Genomic DNA, 23,682 nt, shown 5'->3' with positions numbered 1-23,682 from the left:
TATAGCCTTGAAGGAACTCAAAATATCTGTTGGGATCATACTGAAATTTTCAGCCTCTTTGTTCCTTATCAAGTCTACTCAGATACAACCACAACAGTAAAATTGCAACAACATAGAGAGAAGTCAGTGGGTGCTCATTATAAAGCACAGAAAACAAATTAGGTTAAAGCACTATTATTAATACCATACAGACAAATCATGGCCTGTACTATTATTAATAACAGTAGCAATAATATCTAACTGTAAGCAATCGCTCTACACCATTGGTCACTGCAGACCATTCTTTGCTTTCTAATGTGAACAATATTGCAGCTCAAGGCTGATGTAGACTAGAGTTCCCATTGCATCAGAATAGCACAGTAGTTCAATAATTTTGTCCCGAGAAGACAGAGATGCAGAACAAAAAAGAAGTGAACGAACAAGTCAGCCTTTCCATTCTCCACGTCCTTTCTTTCCCATTTTGCCAATCTGATTTCACTCAAAGTGACTCATGGTGCAACAGAAAACATGAAAATTGCCTTCAGATGTGCAGAGGTTAGTAACTGCTTAGTTTTTCAAAACCAGCTCATCTTCCAGTAACACTATAGTTGCCTTCCATTCCATTTCACTTAGATTGGCATCCGAACAGCTGCAAAAAAAAAAAAAAAAAGTGCCCTTAAGTCCGGAGCACATTAGGTTGGACACTCAAAAGGGGGGTATTTTAAAGGAGGCTGTGTGTATTCCGACTGCCAGGGAAGGCATTGCCATCTCGCTTGTCACTGGGGATTTCCGCTGGTCTCTTTCGGTCTTTTCATCTCAATTTTGCACTCTGCCCCTTGCTCTGTCGCGAGGCCACACTTTTCCTGTAACCAACCTCTTAGAGCCAATCAGGAAGTCGAGGAGAGGAAAAAGAAAGAGAGAGAGAGAGAGAGAGAGAGAGAGAGAGAGAGAGAGAAGAAAAAGAAAAAAAACGCCCGCCCGCTCCCAATTTCCTTCGCTCGGCTGCTCACCAACCGCAGAGCCGGCTGAGCCCGAGCCGCTGTCACTTCTAACCCAGCTCAGCTGATCGGTTGCCGCCGCCGCCGCCGCCGGATTCCAGAGGGGGTCGGAACAAGAAGCTGAGCGCAGAGACGAGAGACATGGACGTGAATTTCGCCCCGCTCCGCGCCTGGGACGATTTCTTCCCCGGCTCTGACCGCTTTGCCCGGCCGGACTTCAGGGACATTTCCAAATGGAACAACCGCGTCGTGAGCAACCTGCTCTATTATCAGACCAACTACCTGGTGGTAGCTGCCATGATGATTTCCGTTGTGGGGTAAGTGGGGTACCCCCCCTCCCGGGGCACCCATCGGGGGCGAGGCCGTGGGGCTCGGGGCGGACGGCACCCCGGCCTCTGCAAGCGCTCCCCAGCGGCCTCCGCCCTGGCAAGTGCAAGCGGTCAGGCCGGTGGAAACTTGCCGGGGCGAGGCCGTAGCAATCGGGGTGCAGGGTGGGGGGTGGGGGTCCGGGGCGGGGGGAGGTCTCTGCTACCTCCCCGTGCCTCGGGCGGAGACGTGTGGGGACTCCCAGGGGTGAGGCGATTTTGCCAGCTTCGGACAAGCAATGCAAAAGATTTTTTTTAATTAATTTATTTTTAATTAATTAATTTTTTTTGATTGTGCCCTGATGGTTGTAGATATTTGCAGCGCCCCAGTCTTTTAAAAATAAGGGCGGGATCCCCGGGTGGCTCAGCGGCGTAGCACCTGCCTTGGGCCCAGGGCGTGACCCTGGAGACCCAGGATCGAGTCCCCACGTCGGGCTCCCTGCATGGAGCCTGCTTCTCCCTCTGCCTGAATCTCTGCCTCTCTCTCTCTCGGGTGGTGGTGGGTGGGGCTCTCATGAATATATAAATTAAAAATATTAAAAATAAATAAAAAATAAAAATAAGAGAGAAGTGGTGTAACCCTATCGCCTGGCTGGCAGGAACAGGCACCGCCCTGAGAGACTTGGGTGACCTGGGTGTGGATTCGAAATCTGCATTCTTGGGGGTATTAGTGTTAAAAGGGCACCTAAGAAGGCTGGTGCCTGCTGCATCGTATGAGGAAGAGGAGCTCAGGGAGCAAGGGGGTGGGTGCTTCCTGGAGGCGCACCTCCTGCCCTGACTCTGAGGAGGACACGCGCATTCTCTTGCTTTTCTCCTCCAGGAGTTGTCAGGCGTGGCCGCTTTTGTCCCCTTCACTTCCTAGCCCGTGGTCTCAGCCTGTTATTAAAGGCCTTCTCAATACCAGATCTTAAAATCAAAAGGGTTCCGTGTCATAAAAGATTCCACCCGCTTCTGGTGCACACGACACCTGCTTTACTAGAAACCACCTCTTCTTGTAGTGTACCCTTTAAGAAATGCTTCTCCCGCTTTTACAGGTTGGCGATATTCTAGATCTTGCTGATTCTGTGCATCTTTGAAGAAAAAGCCAACCTCACACTTTATAAGGGAACTCGCTTGCCATTACGGAGGGAAAGTACACGCTGGCCTGGGGCAAAGAGATATCCAAACTTGGAGGGTGTGGGAAAGGCCAAATAGGGTGGTTTCTTTCTCTCTCTCTCTCTTTTTTTTTTTTTTTAATGTCTGGATACTCAGACTTTTTTTTTTTTTTAAGATTTTATTTATTTATTTATGAGACACCCACAGAGACTGAGATACAGGCAGAGGGAGAAGCAGGCTTCACGCAGGGAACCAGAAGCAAGACCTGATCCCGGGTCTCCAGGATCACGCCCTGGGCCGAAGGCAGGCACTAAACCGCTGAGCCACCCCGGCTGCCTGGGTGGTTTCTTAGGTTGGTTTGCCGATCTTTGGCTTACTTACTATTGAGTCACTTCTCTGGGCCAGACACAAAACACACCAAGATCAGTCAGACCGGAATTCTAGCCCAACGGCATGTGGCAATTGTTGAGAAGCTATAGGACCAAGAACACAGCACAGAGGGGAGAGTTCACAATTTCTAGATGTTGTTCAGAGTAGTTGCTGCCCTGCGGAAGAGAACGCTCATTTGTGGGCTGCAGTAGACAGTTGCACCGATCCTCATCCTGTGTTGCTTAAGGAATCACAAACGCTGAGAATGACTTGGTGTGTGGAGGGCACAGGCTCTGAGCTGACTGAATTGGCATGGCAGCCAAGTTAAAATTAGTTGGGGTAGGACAGGCCTGAGGTCTGAGGCAGCGGCCTCCCGAGAAACTTCCTCTAACCTTATGCTTGACGCTCATTTCCCTGGACACTAAGAATTATCTTTAAAACATAATAGTTTATGGGATTGCATCTCTTAGTTTGCTTTCTTTTTCTTTTCTCCCTCTTGGTAAAGAAGCAAGCCAGACTTTTATCTGGTGATTTAGATATGAGGCTTTTTATTTTTTTGAAGTAATCCTCAAAACTTAGATGTCGGACAAGGTGTGACACAGACCAGTCAAATGTTTGGAAAAAACAATTGCTTTTCAAAGAGATGTACTGCCCAGATCAGACGCATAGGCTTGGGCAGTCTTGCTGCTTTGATGGAATCCATTTTTCACTGTGAAGGTCAGGGTCCAGCCCTCTAACTAAATATAGCTCCCTCATTATGGGGCCTTAGACTCCTAACTCAGGCAGTTTAGGAGTGTTGTCCCTTCCCTGTCTCCTTTTCAAATTAGAAATGTTGATAGGGAGTGAAGTTTTTGAACGTAAAAGTAAAAAATAGCCATCTTTGTTTTTATTATTCTTATTTTTAAAAAACTTATAAAAGATACAGGCCAGAAGTAAATTGTTTTGAAACTTATATGTGTGTAAACTATGAGATTTCCTTCATACCCCAGGAAAAATTTGGTGTATGACCTTTGACTGTTTTCTCTGCATCCACAAACACATAGTAATTTTTCTACAAACGGCTTTTTTCTTTCTTTATAATCTAGTAATAATAAAAGCAAACAGTTATTGAGTATTGAATGTTCTGTGTACCAGGTATTTGCTAAGTAATTTACCTGCATTACCTCATGTGACCCAGTGAGATGAGATGATATTATTATTACTGTTATTATTCCTGAGGCTCAGAGTATAAAGGACTTGCTCAAAGTCACAGGCTCAGTTATGTGTTCTGAACTAATGTGCCATCTTTTTTTTTTTTTTTTTAAGATTTTATTTATTTATCTGAGAGAGAAAAAGAACACAAGTTGGTGGGGAAGGGGAGAGGAAGACAGAAAGACAGAGAAGCAGGCTCCCTTCCCTTCTGAACAGGGAGCCCAACACCGGGGCTCCCTCCCAGGACCCTGGGATCACCACCTGAAGCCGAAGGTAGATGCTTAACTGACTGAGCCACCCAGGAGCCCCAATGTGCTATCTATCTTCTTATGAGTCATGAAGTTTAGAATTATAGTCTCTGAAAGCTGGAAGAAACTAAATATCTTCAGGGTCAGAGAGCTTAGTTGACTCTGGAACATTTCTCATTCTAAAGAGAACTCTCCTCTAGGTGATGTCAGTAGATGGGTGGGTCAGAGGTGTGTTAGAGGCTGTTTATCTGGATCTTCCACAGCATCTGATACTTTCCCATATCTTGGTAGAGAGTGTGTGAAAACATTGCATGGGGGTTTACTGCGGAACGGATCATGTTCAAAGTGTGTTCTTCAGTGGTTCCATCCCTTAGTAGTGAGGAGGGTACTCCAGGGCATTGTTGGAGGACTCTAGCTTCAACTGGGAATTCTCCTATGTTGAAAACTGGCTTGGGTCAGGATGGAGAGAGTGGTCTGCCCTTCTAGATCACAGGAAGGAAGAGAGAAAACCAAGTGGATATCATCTAGCTCCAAAAACAACAGAAAGGGCTGCCTTTACCAAGATGCAAATTAAGCAGGATTAAGGTAGAGAGAAATCTGTATGTGAGCTCCTGATGGGCAGGGCTTTGTAATCCATGGTTAGAAAATTGGTCTTCATCCTAAAAGCATGGATTACTAGGCATGTGACTTCCACTCAGTAGGTCTACTCTGCCTCTTAGATTAATTCTGAGTAAGTCTCTTGGCTAACATAACAGCCCTTGTTAAAGATAATAGTCATATCTTCTGGCTCTTCAAATAGTATAAAGTAGTGGTTCAGAGTTCAGTGAATTTTAAATCCCAACTGCCAGTCATTAGCTGTGTGACCTTGGACTTCAGCTACACCTGTGCCTCAGCCTCCTCATCTATAAATGAGACTAAATATAGTTCCTGCCTCATATGGTTTCTGTGAGGATTACCCAAATTACTATAGGCAAAGTTCTTAGAATAGTGTCTAGCTCCTAGTTTTGGCTCCACTTATGTTACTTATTATTATTACTTTTATCATTGTTGGTGCGAGAAACATAGACAGCATTTTTAATCCCAATACCTCCATCCTCCCAAGCTCCAGTTGCCAACATACTTACTCTTGCTTCTCCTTCAAGACTCAGCTTTGGTACCATCTCTTTGAGGAAACATTTTCCCTTTGTCCCTCATTCCCTTGTGTTAATTGGGCCACACACCTGTGCCTGTATCTTTCCTGGTAGTTACCTCACAGGCTTTTAAATTGTCTGTTTACTTGTCTCCACTCTGGGCTATATAAATTCCTTGAGGCTAGAGTCTGTGGGTTTTGTTTGTGACTGCTTTTTCTTTTTCTTGTTGTAGTTATCATTACTTTTATTCACTGTATCCCTGAGGCCTACTATATGGCAGATGCTTAGTTGGTGAATGCAGAGTAAATAATTGAACAGAAGGCCTCAACATAATCACAGGGGCAACTTTTAACCTACCTAACAGAACAAATTATTTTGAAGCACATAGCAGCACACTAGTACACAGCAATAACATGCTCCTAAAGTGATTCTAACTGGGTCATTGCTGATAGCCCTTGCTACGCATTGATTTGGATTATTACAGCACAAAATTTCAGTAAAGAAAAGGTTATGATTTAAACTCCTTGCTAATTCATATTGTCCTTGTAGAATTTTGATGAAATCCTCTCTTGCCAGCTTCCTCAATGTCAGCACTATGGACAATCAGACTCATATAATTCTTTGTGGTACAGGGCTGTCCTTTGTATTGTAGGATATTTAGCAACATCCCCACTCTCTACCCTCTGAATGCCAGTAGTACCCAGGCCATGCAAAAAATGCCTTCAGACATTGCCATATGTCCCTGAGGGATCGAAATCACCCCTGGTTGAGAACCATAGCTTAGTTTCCAAGAAAATCATGATAATTTAGTGATCACCTTCACTAAATTCAAGTTGGTTTATAGCAAGTTACAAAAACAGAGTTCTTGGCAGTTACTTAGCAAAAACAGTTTGATTTTTAGCTCCTGACTTCTGACTTTTCAAACTTAAGAATGGAGCAGATTTGAAGCTTACAGGGTTTTGATTACTACCCTTGATTTATTAAATGTATTATGCTATCATTCTTTTATTAATCACCTGGAAGCCTCTACTGATTCCACAAACTCATTTTCTGTTGTGTGATAGCATTCTGGCAGTTGCTTTTATTCATTTTTGTTCAAAAGTTCACTCACTCTGGAGTTCCACTATCATAAAATCAGAGTTATGTCACTTAATATAAAGTGCCTTCAGGACCAAGGAGTAATAATATTTAAACAGCAGCTGCTGTTATTATGTTAAATCCTCGGTTACAGGTATATTTGGAATTCTGACAGCTGTGCATTCTCTTAAAAGTATTAGATGATGGATATACTTTAGTGCTTTTGTCATAATTGCAACTTGTATTTCTTATAAACACTCGTGTTTCACTTAAAGACTTCAGTTCCTTCTTGAGATTCAGGCATCACTACAGAAGAGATTGGGTGAATTAAAAGGAATAGCACGAATAACAAGTTGGGAAGTGTATGTTTTGCTGAAAGTGTTTTGCATATTTTAAATCAAGAAAAATGTCTCAGATTGAAGAATAGATGACTTACCTCCGCCATCCTTGACACAGTACATCTTGGCACTAGATATTCTTTTTTTTTTTTCTTTAAGTAATCTGTACCCTCAGCATGGGGCTTGAACTCACAACCCCAAGATCAAGAGTCACACGCTCCACTGACTGAGCCAGCCAAGCACCTCTAGGTATTCTTTTTATATCATGCACAGCAATAGAAGTTCCTGCCTCTATTTTCAAAGTGAGAAGCAGAGGCAACACCTAATAGCACTTGGAGTTTAAGTGCTCAGCATGTGATACATTCTGGTTGTAGACAGGAATTTCTGTGCTTAATAGAATGCCAAAAGATTTGAGCTGGAGAAATCTAAAGTGTGGGCCGTGGAGCAGCAGCATCTTTCACCCTGAGAGCTTGTTGGAAATGCAGAATTCCAGGCCCCCATCCAGACCTACTGAATCAGAGTCCGCTTTCTGACAAGACTCCCAGATGATTCATAGGCACATTAAAATTTAAGAAACGCTAGTCTGGTCTGGTTCAAAAGAAACACTGAGAAAATTTAAATTATTCATATGCCCAGGTGTCAACTTCAGCAATTCTAAATATATACTTCTTGGATGAGTCCAGGATCTTAACTTCCGAAGTGATTCTGATATATACTCCCAAGTTGAAATTGAGAAGCACGGATCCCATCAAACTCTCAGTTTCACAATTGTGAAAACCTAATAAGGACCAAAAACTGCTAATAAATAGTAGCCTCTTTTATTAATGTGCACTAAAATACCTTTTCTGTTAAGTCATATTGCAAATATTTTGAAGTTCCTAATTAACCAAATTCAGCTCAATTGCCGAGTCTCACACATTTGTATTATTCGCCTTTCTTGTTCTCATAAATTCCTCCCTGCCATCAGGATTCTCATTTTCTGACATGGCATCAAAAAGCACCAGCCACATGCAGAAATTTCAAACATATAAATGTGTCCAGTGCATCTCTCACTAAAAGGCTCATTTATTTTCATATGTGTATGGTTCGGCCTCCCCTTTAAGCCAGCATAGTATAGCTGCTGAATGAGCCCATGTATTCTTAAAGTGTCTCTCCACCATGTGGCCTGTGGAGGCGTTACCAGAGGATGGAAACTCCAGCTGCCACTTTATGCTTCTAGTTGCTTGAAATGACAAGGGGTTTTTGGAAGGCTGGTACTTCTGTTTGAAAAGAGCATTACTTTAGCCTTTTCAAAATGAGTGTGGCCCCATAATATGTCTGAGGCCTGTGGCTGCCAGTGTCTAATATTGAAAAATAGTCAAATTGTTTTTACCTTTTAATGCTGCAAAGATGAAAAACCCAAGTTTCCAGTTGGAAGAAAAGGATAAGAGAGGAAGAAAAGGATAAGAGAGCCCTGGGATGCTCTGGATCGGAATGTATTGAAACATTTGCAGATGAAATTAATTGCAGTTCTTTTATGCCAAAACCTAGTGGAAAGGTTTTTAAGATCAATCAGCTTCCACACCAGTGCTACAATATTACTCTTCTTTTTCTTGCTTCATTCACTCCACAAAGATTATGAAGCATTTACCAATTTCTCAGGTACCATGCTAGGAGATAGAGTAGAGAATAAGACACTGTGATTCTTGGGATCCCTGGGTGGCGCAGCGGTTTAGCGCCTGCCTTTGGCCCAGGGCGCGATCCTGGAGACCCGGGCTCCCAGTGCATGGAGTCTGCTTCTCCCTCTGCCTATGTCTCTGCCTCTCTCTCTGTGTGACTGTCATAAAAAAAAAAAAAAAGACACTGTGATTCCTACATTCATCATGTTTAGCGTCTAGAGGGGCAGCAAGATGAAACTACAGACATAAATAATTTTTATACCAAGTGTACAGAGATAGACATCTACATAAACACATTCTTTACGAACAGACTTACCTTCTTTTCCCTGTACATTATGATTCCAAATTTTAAAACTCAAGTGTTGAAAATGGGAGAGGCATTGAGTATGTGGACAGGGGAAAGGATAAATCCTCATTTCCTTCCCATTCTCCCCTGCAGCTCAGACATCTTTGACTCAGTTGAAGCAGTATTTACTGAGTACCTGCTGTGTGCCAGACACTGTGTAGGCACTGAGGGTACAAACAGGAATACAACCTTACCCTGCCTTCCCAATCCTCCCAGAATTAATCCCTTCCTGTCCTCCTATACCTCTATCTGCACTTGAGTCAGGGCATGTGCAATGCTGGCATATGTCTTTCCCTGATGGGTCATGTGCTTCTTCTGAGGTAAGAACTTTAAGAGGGCGTTGACAGCTCAATAAAAATGTAATCTCAAAATTCTTCATCTAATAAGGGTTGCCTTCCATTAAATCCTTGGACATCATTTATGCAACCTTATTCTTGACTTCTCCCCACATATTTAAAATATTTCCTGCCACCATCAGCCTGGGGATGGTAATTTCTGTCTCCTTTTCCTACATTAGGATTTATAATGATTCTGGATAAGTGTGCAGGTGAGCATATTTTGGATTCCTGGGCCCTTTTTTAGAAGGCAAAGCTCTCAATCTACTTAGTAGGGGTTGAGAGCTCTGCATAAGAAATCCAATTCTAAAAAGATGAACTTGACCTTAATACCAAATTGTGACGCACTATTGGAAATTTCTTATTCTTTTCCTTCTGGGCAATTGAATTCTATCCTTTATCACTCAGCTTCAGAATACATACCCAATGGGCTTGGCTTCTTGTTTCAGAGAACACTTTCATGCCTGTAATCTGAGACAGAAGCTGCAGCCTGCCTCTCATTCTGCCAGGATTTACCAGAGACCAGAGAAGGATTTCCCAGCCTGCCCTTCCATTGAGCCAGTCAGTAATGAAGACTCCACTCAGAAGGCAGAAAGTCCATCTCAAATAGAAAACCGAGGCTTTGCTTCCTGCTTCTATTAATCTGCTTCAGTACGCCATCACTGTGGCTTCTCCCTGTCTCAGAAACAGAAGGAATGCAGGAATTGGGTGTTCGTGGGAGATACATAGGCAGGAGCCTCCTTGTAAAAAGGAAGATTATGTGTCACCAGGCTCATTTGCATCTGCCCATCCCCAGCCTTCTCGGTGCTGTAAGAACTTGCCATGTGAAAACAATGGAATTTACTCTACTGGAAGGATTCAGAAAGAACGGTTTGTAAAGGAAGATCTTTCCACCTCAGTTTCAAAACATTATTTGTTGTTAGAGTAACCATCAGTTCCTAATTGTTGAAAGCAATGATAAGTATACATGAGGGTTCATTATACTATTCTAACATCGTATTAGAAATTTGCTTTATATAAAGTTTAAAAAGGAATAATTGCAAACCAGTCAGATCCTTGTACACTGTTACTTGAAGCTCCGTCGCTGTGGGAAGTCTGAGATATATGGCTTCTAAACCAGGCCCGACTCACTGTTTATTAAGAATAAAATAAGCAGGCAGCCCGGGTGGCTCAGCGGTTTAGCACTGCCTTCAGCCCAGGGCGCGATCCTAGAGACCCGGGATTGAGTGCCACGTCAGGCTCCTTGCATGGAGCCTGCTTCTCCCTCTGACTGTGTCTCTGCCTCTCTCTCTCTCTCTCTCTGTGTGTGTGTGTGTGTGTGTCCCATGAATAAATGAATAAAATCTTAAAAAAAAGAATAAAATAAGCAATTTGCTTAATAAACACAAAAGAAAACTGGAGGTTCATAAGGTATGTCTTATTGTGAATATTTTAAACATGCCAACTGCTGCCAAGACAGTGGATCATTTGTTTAGTTTCATGGTGCCAAGTTCACAGGTTGCAGCAGATATACAGTACCAACAAGAATGCAATAAATACTGGGTCTCCTTCACTCAAATGGTTAAGAACATCTCAATGTTAGGTTAGTATGCCCTTTTCATGACAAAAGAGGCAGGCTCCCATCCCACCTCAACTGCTCCAAAATCTCCTTTACCTGGTGATTATTAGGCCAAGGTTACCTTAATCGTGTTGACTCAAAGTTGCTTTGTACATTTACATTTATACTTTCCAGTCAGAAATATTACCTGCCAGGATATTACCAGCCATGTTGGGAAACCAGTATAACCATGGAAGGCTGCTGGGGCTATCTGAGGAATCAGTGAGCAAGAGGGGCCTAAATAGACAGGTCTGCAGGATTAGGAGTCTCCTTCTGTGCTAGACCTCCTCCCCCTCCTGATCCCCAGCACACACTAGCAGCAAGACTTACAAAGATCCTCCTGCCAGCAAGTTAAAGGGCCTTTTCATTCCATCTGACAATGTCACCATCATTATACCTCACATCTGCATGGATATTCATATGATATTTCCTACTTTTCTTTTTCCTCCGTTCGTTTCATCGTAACTCTGTGAAGGTACGAATTCAGGGGCTATTTCTCCAGTAATATTTAGTGTACAATGAGAATAATAGTGATTTGTCCAAAATAAATCTCCTGTCCCTTCTTTCGTGGCCATGGAAAGTTGCTGAGCTTCCTTTAAATAACATGAAAATGTGCTAGATCCTTACCTACCTTTTTTCTTTCTTTCAGCATACACATATTGAATATCTACTGTGTGCCAGGCTCTGCACTAGGTGCTGCGGAGAAAATGTTACAGTCCCTGCCCTCATAGAACTCAGTCACCAGTGGGAAACAGACGTGCATCCAATCCTCATTCCAGTAAATGTATAAGCACCACTGTGATGAGGCTAGGAAGGAGAGGCATATGGTGCTATGATGTCGTCAGAGAGACAGAGATGAGCTGATTAGGCTGTGTTTTGAAGGAAGTAGGAGTGAATCAGGCAGAGAATGGCTTGTGCACAGGCCTGTGGAGGCCAGAGACAGGGTGAGGTCTAGAGGTAAATCAAAACCCCAGGGGCTGGAGCAGGTGTATGAGAAGACCGCAGGCAGGGCTGCTCTTAGCCCTCAGGCTCCCTCAGACTGATTGCTGAAAGCACCCCTTACTGCTAGCAGATGCAGCCTAAGCCAAATTGTTTGGTGAGTCAAATGTGGCCTGGATTGTAGCCTCCCCATTTACTACCCTAGCCAGGCTTCCTTGTGCCAGGTACAAATTACACAACTGGATGCAGTGGCCCTGGCTATACCGGCAGGGAGGGGCCAGACCCTGTGGGGCCTTGGAACATGTGTAACAAATTGTGTTTTTATTCTAAGAGCTAAGAGAAGCAAGAAAATGAATGGGTGGATTCATATTTGCAATGACCCCTCTGGCTGTTTAAGGACCACAGAAAAACATCACCAACTTAGAGAAATCCACTGTGAGTAAATTGTTCCTCCACCCACCCCCCTGCTTTTTTGGTGAGTCAGGCTTCCTCAGGAACCAAACTACAAAAATAACTGTTTGGGTTAGAAAGTTGGGACTCGGGCAGAGCGGCTTCTACTGCTCCAGAAGTATTTTGCTCCCCTTCTGGTTCTTGATGGCTTTGCAGTGAGCCCAGAGTTACCAACTGTGCACCCGCCTTGATCTGACCATCTCTGTTTTGGTAAACTTAGCACCAACTCTAAAGTTGGGTTTGGGACATATTTACTAACCAGTCTGTTCCCTACCTTGCTTATATGTAGAATGAGATGTGTTTTTAAAGATCTATCTTAGCCCTAAAATTCCATTTTCAGCCAAGTTTGTTTGTTTGTTTTTTCACCCTTCAAGAAGAACTTGTGCTGAAACTGTAGCTCTAGCTAGCTGAATCATGTTGGCACATTCAGGACATGTGTCCACACCTGCTGATAGCCACCTTCCTTCAGAGAGAAACGGGAATGCTGAGGGATTTCCCAGAATGCCCCTTCGCTGCTGATCCCAACTGGAAGGATACTGAGAATGGGTGGGTGTGGGGGAGGGGGAGGCAGATTCCTGAAGCTGCTTAACAACACACAAGGGGTTACATTATGAATTGCTGTCACGGTTGCATCAGCTGGTACCCTTTTCTCTCCCCTAGACCCCTTCGAATATGTCTCCTCACTTCTCCAGGCTGTCAGTTTATTCATCTGTGTAATGGGACTGAATCTTTGAATGCTCTGCTACAGGATTCTGTGATGGGATTGTAAACCTTTTTCCAACCATCAATATTTCCAGTAGAATTTTTAACCATTGCAGTGATTTATTTATTTACTCAGTTACTTTCTTATGGAATAGGATGTATATGTATGTAGGTATATATTTTTATCTCACAAGAGAAAAACATTGAATGCTTTTGGCTTGTTAAACTAGGTCCTATTTCCATCAAGGATGGAAAGCCACATTTTCTCCCTCTGTCCTCTCTCCCCTCTCTGTCCTCCTCCCTTCCCTTTATCTTCCTGCCTCCCTTCCTTATACACTTCCTCATGGGGAGGGGGGGGCCGCGGGGGGAGTATACCAGTAAATGAAACTCTACCCCCCAGAGCCCAGTGGCAATGGTCTCCTTGGAAGCTGGGGCCACATATTTGTGGGAGTTTTTACCTAAGGTTTCCTGGGCTCCCTTGAGACTGGAGTGACAAGAGAGCCCAGCTGTTGACTTTGAAAAAGCTTCCCTCCCTCTCAGATGAGAACTGCCTCCCAAGTCCCTGCACTCCCTGGAAAATGAAATGAAACTCATTTCAATGTTTTATTTTCCTCCAAGTGCAAGTAGGTGCCAAGGCATTGGAGTGGTACAGATTTTACTCTTTGTTAGAATGAAATGGCACTTAATAAAGGAAGAAAGACCATTTGTGCTCCGAGTAACTTTGCTCATTTTTTCCAGCTTGGAAACTTGGTTACTTTCTAATTATAGATTGTGGCTGGGTGTGTTGTAAGCTAAAACCAGTTCTATAGGGCTCTGTGCTCTGTTCATTTTGCTCTTAACCATGAGCAACAGGAACAGGTGAAAAGCAAATTTGGAATTGCTTGAGTCAGGCCTGGATTTTTTGTAGTTCTTTGTCCTGGGCTTTATTTAGACATTCAACATAGATGCCTGCTTTGCTTGTCCCAAGGAAAATAGACAAAGCTTGGCATACTTTTATTATATGCTTCACCTCATGAATTATTTTAATAGGTATTCTACAAAGAACTGAGTAGGGTACCTTTGCTACTTTGCTACCAACCAGCCATCTTTTATTTGCAGCTTTATGCAAAGCAGTTTTGTTAACCTTGAACCCTCCACTCTAGTTTTTTGAGTTAATGTTGATCTTTGCTTTTCTTGACAGCTCAAAAATATTTGGGTGAAGCTAATAAACAAATGGGAATAAACTACCCATGATGCTACTACTACCCAACATAAACACTCTAGTCTTTCAGTATAATTTCTTTCGGAATCTTCTGGGTGCTAGGAATGAGATTTATTAATCAGTGACAGTTTCTGGGCCTCTCCACCCAGTTTCCTTACCACCTGCTAAAAAAGATTTTGTTTTTGCCCTATCCAGTTCTTCCATTCTCCAGGCCTATAATTGTCTTTCCCAGATCTGGGCAGAAGGACGGTATAACCCAGATCAAATTTTATTTATTTATTTATTTATTTATTTATTTATTTATTTATTTATTTATTCCTGAGACACACAGAGAGAGATGCAGGCAGAGGGAGAAGCAGGCTCCACTCAGGGAACCCGATGTGGGACTCGATCCTGGGTCTCCAGGATCATGCCCTGGACCGAAGGCGGTGCTAAACCACTGAGCTACCGGGGTTTCCCCAGCTCAAATTTTAAAACAGAAAAAGTACAGAGTGACTCTGGACCCAGATGATAAAGAACTGATGAAGGACACACAGAATAGTTCAACTGCTGGATGCTGGGAAAGCTTGGGGGAGTGGGGTGGTGCACCTGGCCACAAGAGGATCTGGAGAATCGGTAGGGAACCAAGGTTTGTGTGGAAGAAAGAACAGCTTCGCTGTGGCATATGAATTGCAATCGCATTAATGTTATTGGAGAGATGACGGAAATAAAGGTGGGCTGTTGTAGCTGGCCTATGCCAAGCCTGGGTCGTAGACTAGGAACCAGTTACTTTTATATTTTCTTTTCTTGGATGTTCATTTTATTTCTGATTACAAAATAACATACTAATTGTAAAAATCTTGTCTTCTAAGCTACGTAACATATATAAATCTAACAGAGAGAATGTATTATGATTTCTTTTACCCACTCGATAGATTATTAATGTCTTCCCATATTATTATTTTAAAATTGCTGCACCACTTCTAGTAAATTGGTGGCCATATACGTTATTTCTAAAATATTTTAATCATAAATACCACTCGTGAATATTGTTACAACCCAATCTTTGCATTTTGTATTTATTTCCTTAGATTTTATTCTGAGGAAGAGATTTATTGCCTAGAAGGGGATGAATATTTGCAAGAGATTTGAATGAAATAAGCAACTTACTATTATAGGGCTTAACTTTAAGTTATGTAGTACTAAGCACTACACTGCTTTTGCCACTGTTTAATTCCATGCATTTTAATAGAAATGTTTAATTTTTCCTAAGTAGTTTCACATTGATTATGTCCCTGATTTGCCCATTAAGGTATGCAATACTTCTTAGTCTTATTTGAAACTATTTCAGATAGCTTTTGTGTTTCAGAAGGCAGAATCAGAGCTACAATGTAAAGGGATTATTTAAAAAAGAATCTTAGTTATCCCAAATATGAATCCTACTCTAAGTCTGAATCCTTCATCTGTTCTATTTCAGAAAAAGCAAGTTCTTGGCATCACCTCCCATTCCCGCCCCCCCCCATCCCTCCTTTCTAAATTGGTCACATTGATATTCAGAGCGTGATAAAAACACACTGACCCTCATTGTCCTTCCTGAGTAAATACCATTAAGCCTGTTGTGAGGGTTAAAAAGTTAGTAACTCATGTACAAATGTCATATTAAGGGTTCTGTGTGCATAGTTGGTTGGGGTGGCAGTGGGGGCTACCACACCCAGTCATTCTCACTTATGAAACACTGGGTCTAACTTTCCTCTTTAGTATCTACAGTAGTGTAAACTTTGGCTCATGTAACAATGAAGTCATAGGCTCTGTGCTTGGAGATCTCAGTTGATAACCCATCTCCTAATGACACTCTCGGCCCTTTTAAAGAATTAGAATGGATTTTCTGTGCCTGGAGTCATAAACTCAAATACCTCCATGGGCCAGACGGGTGATGTAAGAGAACAATGCAGGGCAGCTATTAGAGAAGCAGTGATGAATGGTGGCTCACTGAGGGCCTCTGTGTCAGAAATGCAGTAGATGGTGGTAGGGATGGAGGCTAATTGGAGAATATTTGTTCTATCTGAAAGAGAAGGTGCTCCAGCCAGTTGTTGACATGTGGTAAAGTGGGCCTACTCTTAGATTTTTCTCATTTACAGGAAAAGCTAGAAATCCCAAGTTGTGTGGATTTTTTTTAAAACACGTCAGGAAAAAAAAAAAACACGTCAGGGTTCAAATACAAGTTTTTTTAAACACTGCGATCCAAAGACAAATGTGATAGTAGACTGGATCTGGCCCTTGGAGGCCATCATGTACATCTGTCATGGCAGCTCCTATGAGAATTTAAATAAACCTGAAGAGCTTGGAAAATACGTGAGCACTGTCTTGGGTGTGTACTAGAGCCCAGGATGTAATAAAACAATCCCTCCAAAAGAGGTGGTTTCTCTTAAATTTTAAAAGCCTCTTAGCTCTTTGCTGCATTTACGGTGAGAATGAAGACCATTCTCAGCAGTCGGACTATTGATTTCCAGTAAATGTCAGCATCACTCTGCAGGGACACACAAGTATTGTGAAAGACCCCACAAGATCCTGTGGGGAGACTTCAGTCACATTAGCATGGAACTCACTCTCCTTGGAAGGAGAAAGCAGCAGCTCGGGGCTAACAAACTGGGGGAAAGAGATGGAGACAGGCCACTGCTCATACTATCTGGAGTCATGTACAGAACGTGACCAAGGGCATTACACTGGGCCCTTCCATGACAAGCCAAGTTCTGCATATGCTCTCTTCCCCAGCAACGTTGTTATCCAGGAGAATGGAGCTCTTGTTGAAATCCAAAATTTCATGGGTGAAAAATACATTCGCAGGGTTCAGAGGAGGCCAGGCCTTGCTTATTTGGCATCTCAAGCCCAGGAGAATAAGTTAATTCTTGAAGGAAACAACATTGAACATGTATCAAATTCAGCTGCTCTGGTTCAGCAACCACAGCAGTTGAAAACAAAGATATAAAAAAAAGTGGTGGATGGTACCCGTGTTTCTGGAAAAAACCATTCAGCTAGGTGACAAACAAGATCGAAGCTACAGAAACAGCAAGATGCTCATTTGTGGTATGTTTTAAAATGCTATAAAAGCCACGTATGGATTTTGAGGCGGGGAGGAGGGAATGTCTTTGAAAATTGTGGGTCTCTAATAAGATGGACCGGTTTGGAGATGTCAGACTTCCCAAATGTCAATCTTGGCTCCACCATTTTCTCACCTCCATGCCTCATTTTCTTCATTTGAGAAATGAATAAAGAGTATCTACTTCATCACGTTATAAGGATTAAATGAGACCATTTAGGTAAAATGCTGAGTAAGTACTCAACTTACTGATTAATGATTTGACTCCTCACCTTCCCCATCTTCACCTCCTGCTGCTACCACTTCTGACCTAGTCTCCCTCTTTTCTTCATATTCCAGGTTTCTGAGCCCCTTCAACATGATCCTTGGAGGCATTGTTGTGGTGCTCGTGTTCACGGGGTTTGTGTGGGCGGCCCACAACAAAGACATTCTCCGGCGGATGAAGAAGCAGTATCCCACAACATTTGTCATGGTGGTCATGTTGGCTAGCTACTTCCTCATATCCATGTTTGGGGGAGTCATGGTCTTTGTGTTTGGCATCACTTTTCCTTTGTTGCGTAAGTGAACCTCAGTCTTCTTTTCTTATGCCATAAAAAACCCCAATCCCTCCACCCACCAAATAGGAACGATTGTTCATTGGAAATTACCTAACCTGTTCTTTATGTGTGTCAGCATGTCTGCAAAATTATCAGAATTTTCTGCGACAGCAGATCAAGGTGTGATGGTTCACTAATTCCACAGATAAATATTGAGTGCCTGCTCTGTGACCGACACTCTTCTGGGGACAGAACAATGCACAAAGAAATACACATCCCAAGTCCCATGGCAAGAAATCTGTACAGCCTATGTCAGTCTCCAGATTTGTCTAATATTCTAGTCTCTCAGTCTTAAAGTGCTATTCATAATGTCGTGACACAAGAATGAATGTGTTTCATTTAGAAGTAAACTATTTACTCTCTGCTTACTCAGTAGATCATGTTTAATATCAAAGTTCCCTAAGAATAATTGGCCCACAGTGTAGTTACCAAGTATTCAGATTTTGGTGGAAAGAACTAGGTAGCTTCTAAATTGTACATGCATCAGTTATTGTGCAAACGCTTGAAACCTGAGATAGAGAATAGATAGAATTCCAATCTCATCAGCAGAAATCCAATTAAAGTTCTACTCTATTAAGTGATGGGAAGATCCTTTTTAACTTTTTTTAAAAGATTTTATTTATTTATTTATTTATTCATGACAGGATAAGAGAGAGAGACAGAGACAGAGAGAGAGAGAGAGACAGGCAGAGGGAGAAGCAGGCTCCATGCAGGAAGCCTGACATGGTGGTCTCCAGGATCACGCCCCAGGCTGAAGGTGGTGCTAAACTGCTGGGCCACTGGGGCTGCCCCTTTGTAGCTTTTAATAGCATTTCACATATACATTTATTTCATTAAATAAAATCAGTTGTTTGTTTGGGGTTATGTTAGATTATGCCCAGAATATTTATGGATAAATCCCACACCTTATTGAGCAAAATATTTTTGTTTTTAAATATTTATTTATTTATTTATTTACTTACTTACTTATTTATAGATTTTATTTATTCATGAGAGACACAGAAAAAGAGGCAGAGACACAGGCAGAGGGAGGAGAAGCAGGCTCCATGCAAGGAGCCCAATGAGGGACTCAATCGCAGGAATCCGGGATCACGCCCTGAGCCAAAGGCAGACGCTCAACGGCTGAGCCACCCAGACATCCCAAATATTTATTTATTTAAATAATCTCTATATCCAATGTAGAGCTTGAATTAATGACCCCAAGATCAAGAGTCGCTGCCCTTCTGGCTGAGCCAGCCAGGCATCCTTAATTGGACAAAATACTTGATTCAGCAAATTCAGACTTTTTGAAATATTCCTTAAGTTTTCCTTATGTGCTAGAGGCTTAGTATTTCAAAGATCCTGCTTTGACACACAGCTTGTTAACTTCAATACCTTTTCACATCAGGGCCTGAGACAGGCCAGTCTAATGAAATATATCATAGGTAGAGAGTCAAGTGCCCAGATTTCTATTTCTACACCTGCTGAAAACCAGCCATGTGATTTGGACCAGATATCCTATATGGGCTGCAGTTCACTCATCTATAAAATAAGGAAAATAGGATTAGTGACTCCTAGACCTTGATGATTATCAGAATCATACATGACACTTAAAAAAATATATATATATGGATTGCCCAGCCCTAATAACCCTTAGAGATCTTGATTCTGTGAGTTGACAGTGGGGCTGCCAAAACCTGTATTTTTAGAAAGTGCCTCAAATGTTCCCAATGACCAGTCTGGGTTGGGAGCCTCCAGATACAATGCACATCAGTGTTTCTCAAAATGAGCATCTAAGATCACATAAATGAGAATCATCTAGAGTGAATATTGGCTTTTTACATTGTAGAGCCCTACCACAGTTTTACTGGTCTGAATTTTGGACGGTGGAGACCTGAAATTCTTTTTAACAACCCCTCTAGGTGACTTATATGTATGTGCATAGGAGTTTGAAAATCACTGATGTAGATCTCCTGCTGTGCCTGTTTAAAATACAAATCCCCAGGCCCATCTCTTTATGGTTTTGGTTCAGGAGGTCCAGGAGAGGGACCAGGGAATGTTTCTTAATAAGCAAACGTAATTCTGAATGATGAAGCAAATTTGGGGAACCTTAGGGTACCTGAGAGCTATAAAACCTTTAGTTTTTATCTATACATCTATATCCAGCACTTTGGAGGCATGTCCTAGGTGGACTTCACCTGTGTGCTTCCTGCTGAGAAGCAAATGCAGATAATCCATGAAATGATTGTGAGTTCCTTTCTGGAAAATGCTGTGAGTCGGTTTTTATGTAAATTGGAATCCTGTTGATTCACTTTGGATTCCAAGGCATTTAAGTAGCAGCCAAAAGGTAACAACATCAACCTGAGAGATCGAGAATGTGGTTGCCAGATTTTAAGGTCCTTCCTGCTATATAGGTTTTCCTTCACACACAAAGAAAACATAATATATGACTTAACGAAGAGCTTTGGATCAAGTCCAAGGATCCATTTGAGAACTTGGATCAATTAGAGAACCAGATTAGTCTATAGCTAACTGAGGCGAGGTTTCCCCAAAGTGTGAAGACAGGAGCGTTTAGGTTGTGGAAAAGAACTGTTACTTTCACACTAACCACGTTTCACTTCCCCACAGTGATGTTCATCCACGCGTCGTTGAGACTTCGGAATCTCAAGAACAAACTGGAGAATAAAATGGAGGGGATAGGTTTGAAGAGGACACCGATGGGCATTGTCCTAGATGCCCTAGAACAGCAGGAAGAAACTGTCAGCAAATTCGCTGACTATATCAGCAAAGTGAAGGAATAAATACAGCTGACCTGCTGAGAGGACTGCAGCAGACATCAGGTTGCAGTCTGCCCTTATCCAGACCTACTTCCCTATGTGTTCTTGAAATAGGAGGTGCCTGTACCATCCACCTATCTATGGCAGCATGCATGTGTAGGTCCAACTGTTAACATCTCCGATGTTCCAGAGAGAAGCCCTCAGAAACTGCAAGAAACTACCCTCCTCTTATGCCTGAAGTTTCAAGTGTGTTTATGCAAACTGATAAGAAGTGGATCACACTTATTTCTTTAGAGAAATAAATGAAAAAGGATTTTGCATTGTACAGCAACAGTACTGTTAACTTGTAGGAAAAAACTAATTGTAAAGTATCAAGGCAATATGAGTAAATGAAAAAAAAAAAAAAACCTGTTAAAGTAGATGTCATGCATTAGCCTGTTTTAATCCCCCCAAGCCCCCAGTATCCTCCAAAAATATTTCCTGGGACCCTAATATGTGCGGTCTAAACTATTTCAGTTTTTATTATTATTCTTTTAAAATCGAAGACGATCTGTCTCACTTTGCTGCCTGTTGGACATGCAGTGGAAACTGGATAAACCGGTTTTTATTTTGTTTACAAGTATAAAGATAGCTGTTGAGAATATTTTGTCAGATTTTGATAAAATTTTGAAATGCTAGTAATGCCTTTTCACTAGCAGGTATTTGTTGCAACCTAAATATCATCCTTTACGGAGGTTATAGCTACATGCCCTATATTATCCTTGATGGTCTTGTTTAAAAAAAAGCAACAACAAAAAAATAAAATATGAGTTCTGTTTATATTGCTTATTTTTTGTTGTTATGACAGAAAGGTGTCCAAGATAATTATGTTTCCTATATTGTTTTTCACTGTTTAGTTTTTAACTGGAACATTTAGAAAGAAGAAAATCAATGTACATTGTATTGATTCCTTAGGGGCACAAAAAGAACAATAATGACTGATCCTTTGAAACCTGAACGGCACCTGCAGATGACCAAGCAAAAAGACTTATGAAAATGCGAGTCATCAATGGCTTCTGCACTTCATAAAAATTTTAGATAGCAGTTGTTACAACGTATGTTTTATAGATAGGCATTAGAATCAAGATAGCATGAGTTTATATATCCTGTTACTTTCTTCCTTTTATTTCTCATGTATTTAGAAATAGATCATACAAAAATGTTTTGCTTGCCAATTGAGTGATTTCATAGCTGAACAGAAAACATTTGGGTTTCCCTAACACTGAATTATGAAGACAACTGGAGCAGTACTTACTGAAGAGACTGTGTGTGTCCTAAAAGAAGCAGCAACAGCATATGCTGCTCCTGGTTTTTCTTGCATTTTCATTTTTCAGCCAACCTGCAGCCTCCATCTCCAGCACAGTGATATCGCCATGACTTGATAGACATGGTCTAGAGTTTGTACCCTTATCCAAATATGGAGAATAAAATTTATCGAAGATTTTCATTTGTGAGGCTTTGTTTAATGCATATCTGTTGCTAAATATCTGGGATACTTGGTGACAGCTCTGTAAATGATAAGGACGTGAGGACATGCTAAACGGCAAAAGCCACTCAGCTTGTGTTTCAAATACAGTAGTCTCTGCCTCCCCCCCATCCCCCATCAGTGCTTTTGCTTTCCATGGTTTCGGTTACCTGCAATCAGCCTTGGTCCAGAAGCAGATGATCCTCCTTCTGACACATTGTCAGGAGATCAACAGTAGACAAATACTATGTCACAATGTCTACATCATTCCCCTCACTTCATCTCTATAGGAGGCATTTTCTCATCTCACATCATCACAGAAGAAGGGGGAGTACATGCAATAAGATAATTTTGAGAGGCCACATTCACATAACTTTTATCACAGCATATTATTATTGTTCTAACTTACTAGTTTTTGTTGTTAATCTCTGTGCCAGATGTATAAATTAATCTTTGTTGTAGGCATGTACAGGAAAAAAAACTATGTATGGGGGTTCAGTACTATGTGGTTTCAGGCATCCACTGGGGTCCTTGAACATATGCCAACTGGATGGGGGGAGGACTACAATACTGTTTAATAAAACTCTAATATTTTATTAATTTCCAGCCAGAATAAAATTGAATTCCAGTGGGACCCTTTTTTAAACCTGACATAATTGAGCCCCTTCTTTTTTTTTTAAGGTTTTATTTATTCATGAGAGACACAGAGAGAGAGGTAGAGACATAGGCAGAGGGAGAAGCAGGCTCCCTGCGAGGAGACTGATGTGGGACTCCATCCCAGGACCCCGGGATCATGCCCTGAGCAGAAGGCAGATGCTCAACCGCTGAGCCACCCAGGCGCCGCCCCCCTTCTGTTTTTCTACATGAATTCTGTATTCTGAGTGCAATCTATTTGGAAAAAGTGACAACTTAAATAAAAAAATATACTCATCATAATTACTAATGGTTGGTGGTCAATTCTGGGAGGATAATGATATAAAAATGTAGCATGTAAGTGTTGTAAATTACTGCATTTTAAAACAAATTAGGGATCCCTGGGTGGCTCAGCAGTTTGGCGCCTGCCTTTGGCCCAGGGTGTGATCCTGGAGTCCCAGGATGGGTCCCGCATCGGGCTCCCTGCATGGAGCCTGCTTCTCTCTCTGCCTTTCTCTCTCTCTCTCTCTCTCTCTCTCTCTCTCTCTGTCTGTCTCTCATGAATAAATAAATAAAATCTTTAAAAAATAAAAAATAAAACAAATTAAGGGGTGCCTGGTTGGCTCGGTCAGTAGAATATGTGACTCTTGATCTCAAGGTTGTGAGTTTGAGCCCCATTTTGGGTGTAGAGATTACTTAAAAATAAAATTGTGTAAAAAATAAAAAACAAAATCTTCAGGATCCTTGGGTGGCTCAGCAGTTTGGCACCTGCCTTTGGCCCGAGGCGTGATCCTGGAGACCCAGGATCAGGTCCCGTGTCGGGCTCCCTGCGTGGAGCCTGCTTCTCCCTCTGCCTGTGTCTCTGCCTCTCTCTCTCTGTGTCTCTCATGAATGAATGAATGAATTAATTAATTAATTAATCTTAAAAAAAAAAAAACAAAAAACAAAGCCAAAATCTTCAACTAAGATTTTTAGGGTGGGAGTGGGTAGATGGAAAAAGCAATAGTAAGCTGCTTCACCAGTCTCTTCACAAAATCTGTGCACTAAAGCAGTAAGCTATGCATTTGGATCATCTTTTCTCTTTGCACGTCTCAGATTA

At 41.9% G+C, this 23,682-nt stretch overlaps 1 protein-coding gene across 1 annotated transcript; it reads left to right on the top strand.

The window, feature by feature from the left end:
- Positions 1–975: 975 nt before the first annotated feature.
- Positions 976–21,932, top strand: ARL6IP5 (ADP ribosylation factor like GTPase 6 interacting protein 5). Its single transcript, XM_055342762.1, has 3 exons — positions 976–1,294; positions 17,434–17,651; positions 20,298–21,932. Exons 1-3 carry the CDS (start codon positions 1,119–1,121, stop codon positions 20,468–20,470), a joined length of 567 nt encoding a protein of 188 aa, XP_055198737.1. The 5' UTR covers positions 976–1,118; the 3' UTR covers positions 20,471–21,932.
- The last annotated feature ends 1,750 nt before the right edge of the window (positions 21,933–23,682 follow it).

Source organism: Nyctereutes procyonoides, unplaced genomic scaffold, assembly GCF_905146905.1.
Source record: "Nyctereutes procyonoides isolate TBG_1078 unplaced genomic scaffold, NYPRO_anot_genome, whole genome shotgun sequence".
NCBI classification, from domain to species: Eukaryota; Metazoa; Chordata; class Mammalia; order Carnivora; family Canidae; genus Nyctereutes; species Nyctereutes procyonoides.
The sequence above is the reverse complement of the archived record's forward strand: the minus strand, read 5'-3'. Positions and strand labels throughout refer to the sequence as shown.

Excerpts from the sequence above, each read along its gene's own strand:
- ARL6IP5 (XM_055342762.1), top strand. The coding sequence starts at position 1,119 with ATGGACGTGAATTTCGCCCCGCTCCGCGCCTGGGACGATTTCTTCCCC. Across the intron at positions 1,295-17,433 it reads ATGATGATTTCCGTTGTGGG|GTTTCTGAGCCCCTTCAACA; the intron begins GTAAGTGGGGTA and ends TTCATATTCCAG. Across the intron at positions 17,652-20,297 it reads CATCACTTTTCCTTTGTTGC|TGATGTTCATCCACGCGTCG; the intron begins GTAAGTGAACCT and ends ACTTCCCCACAG.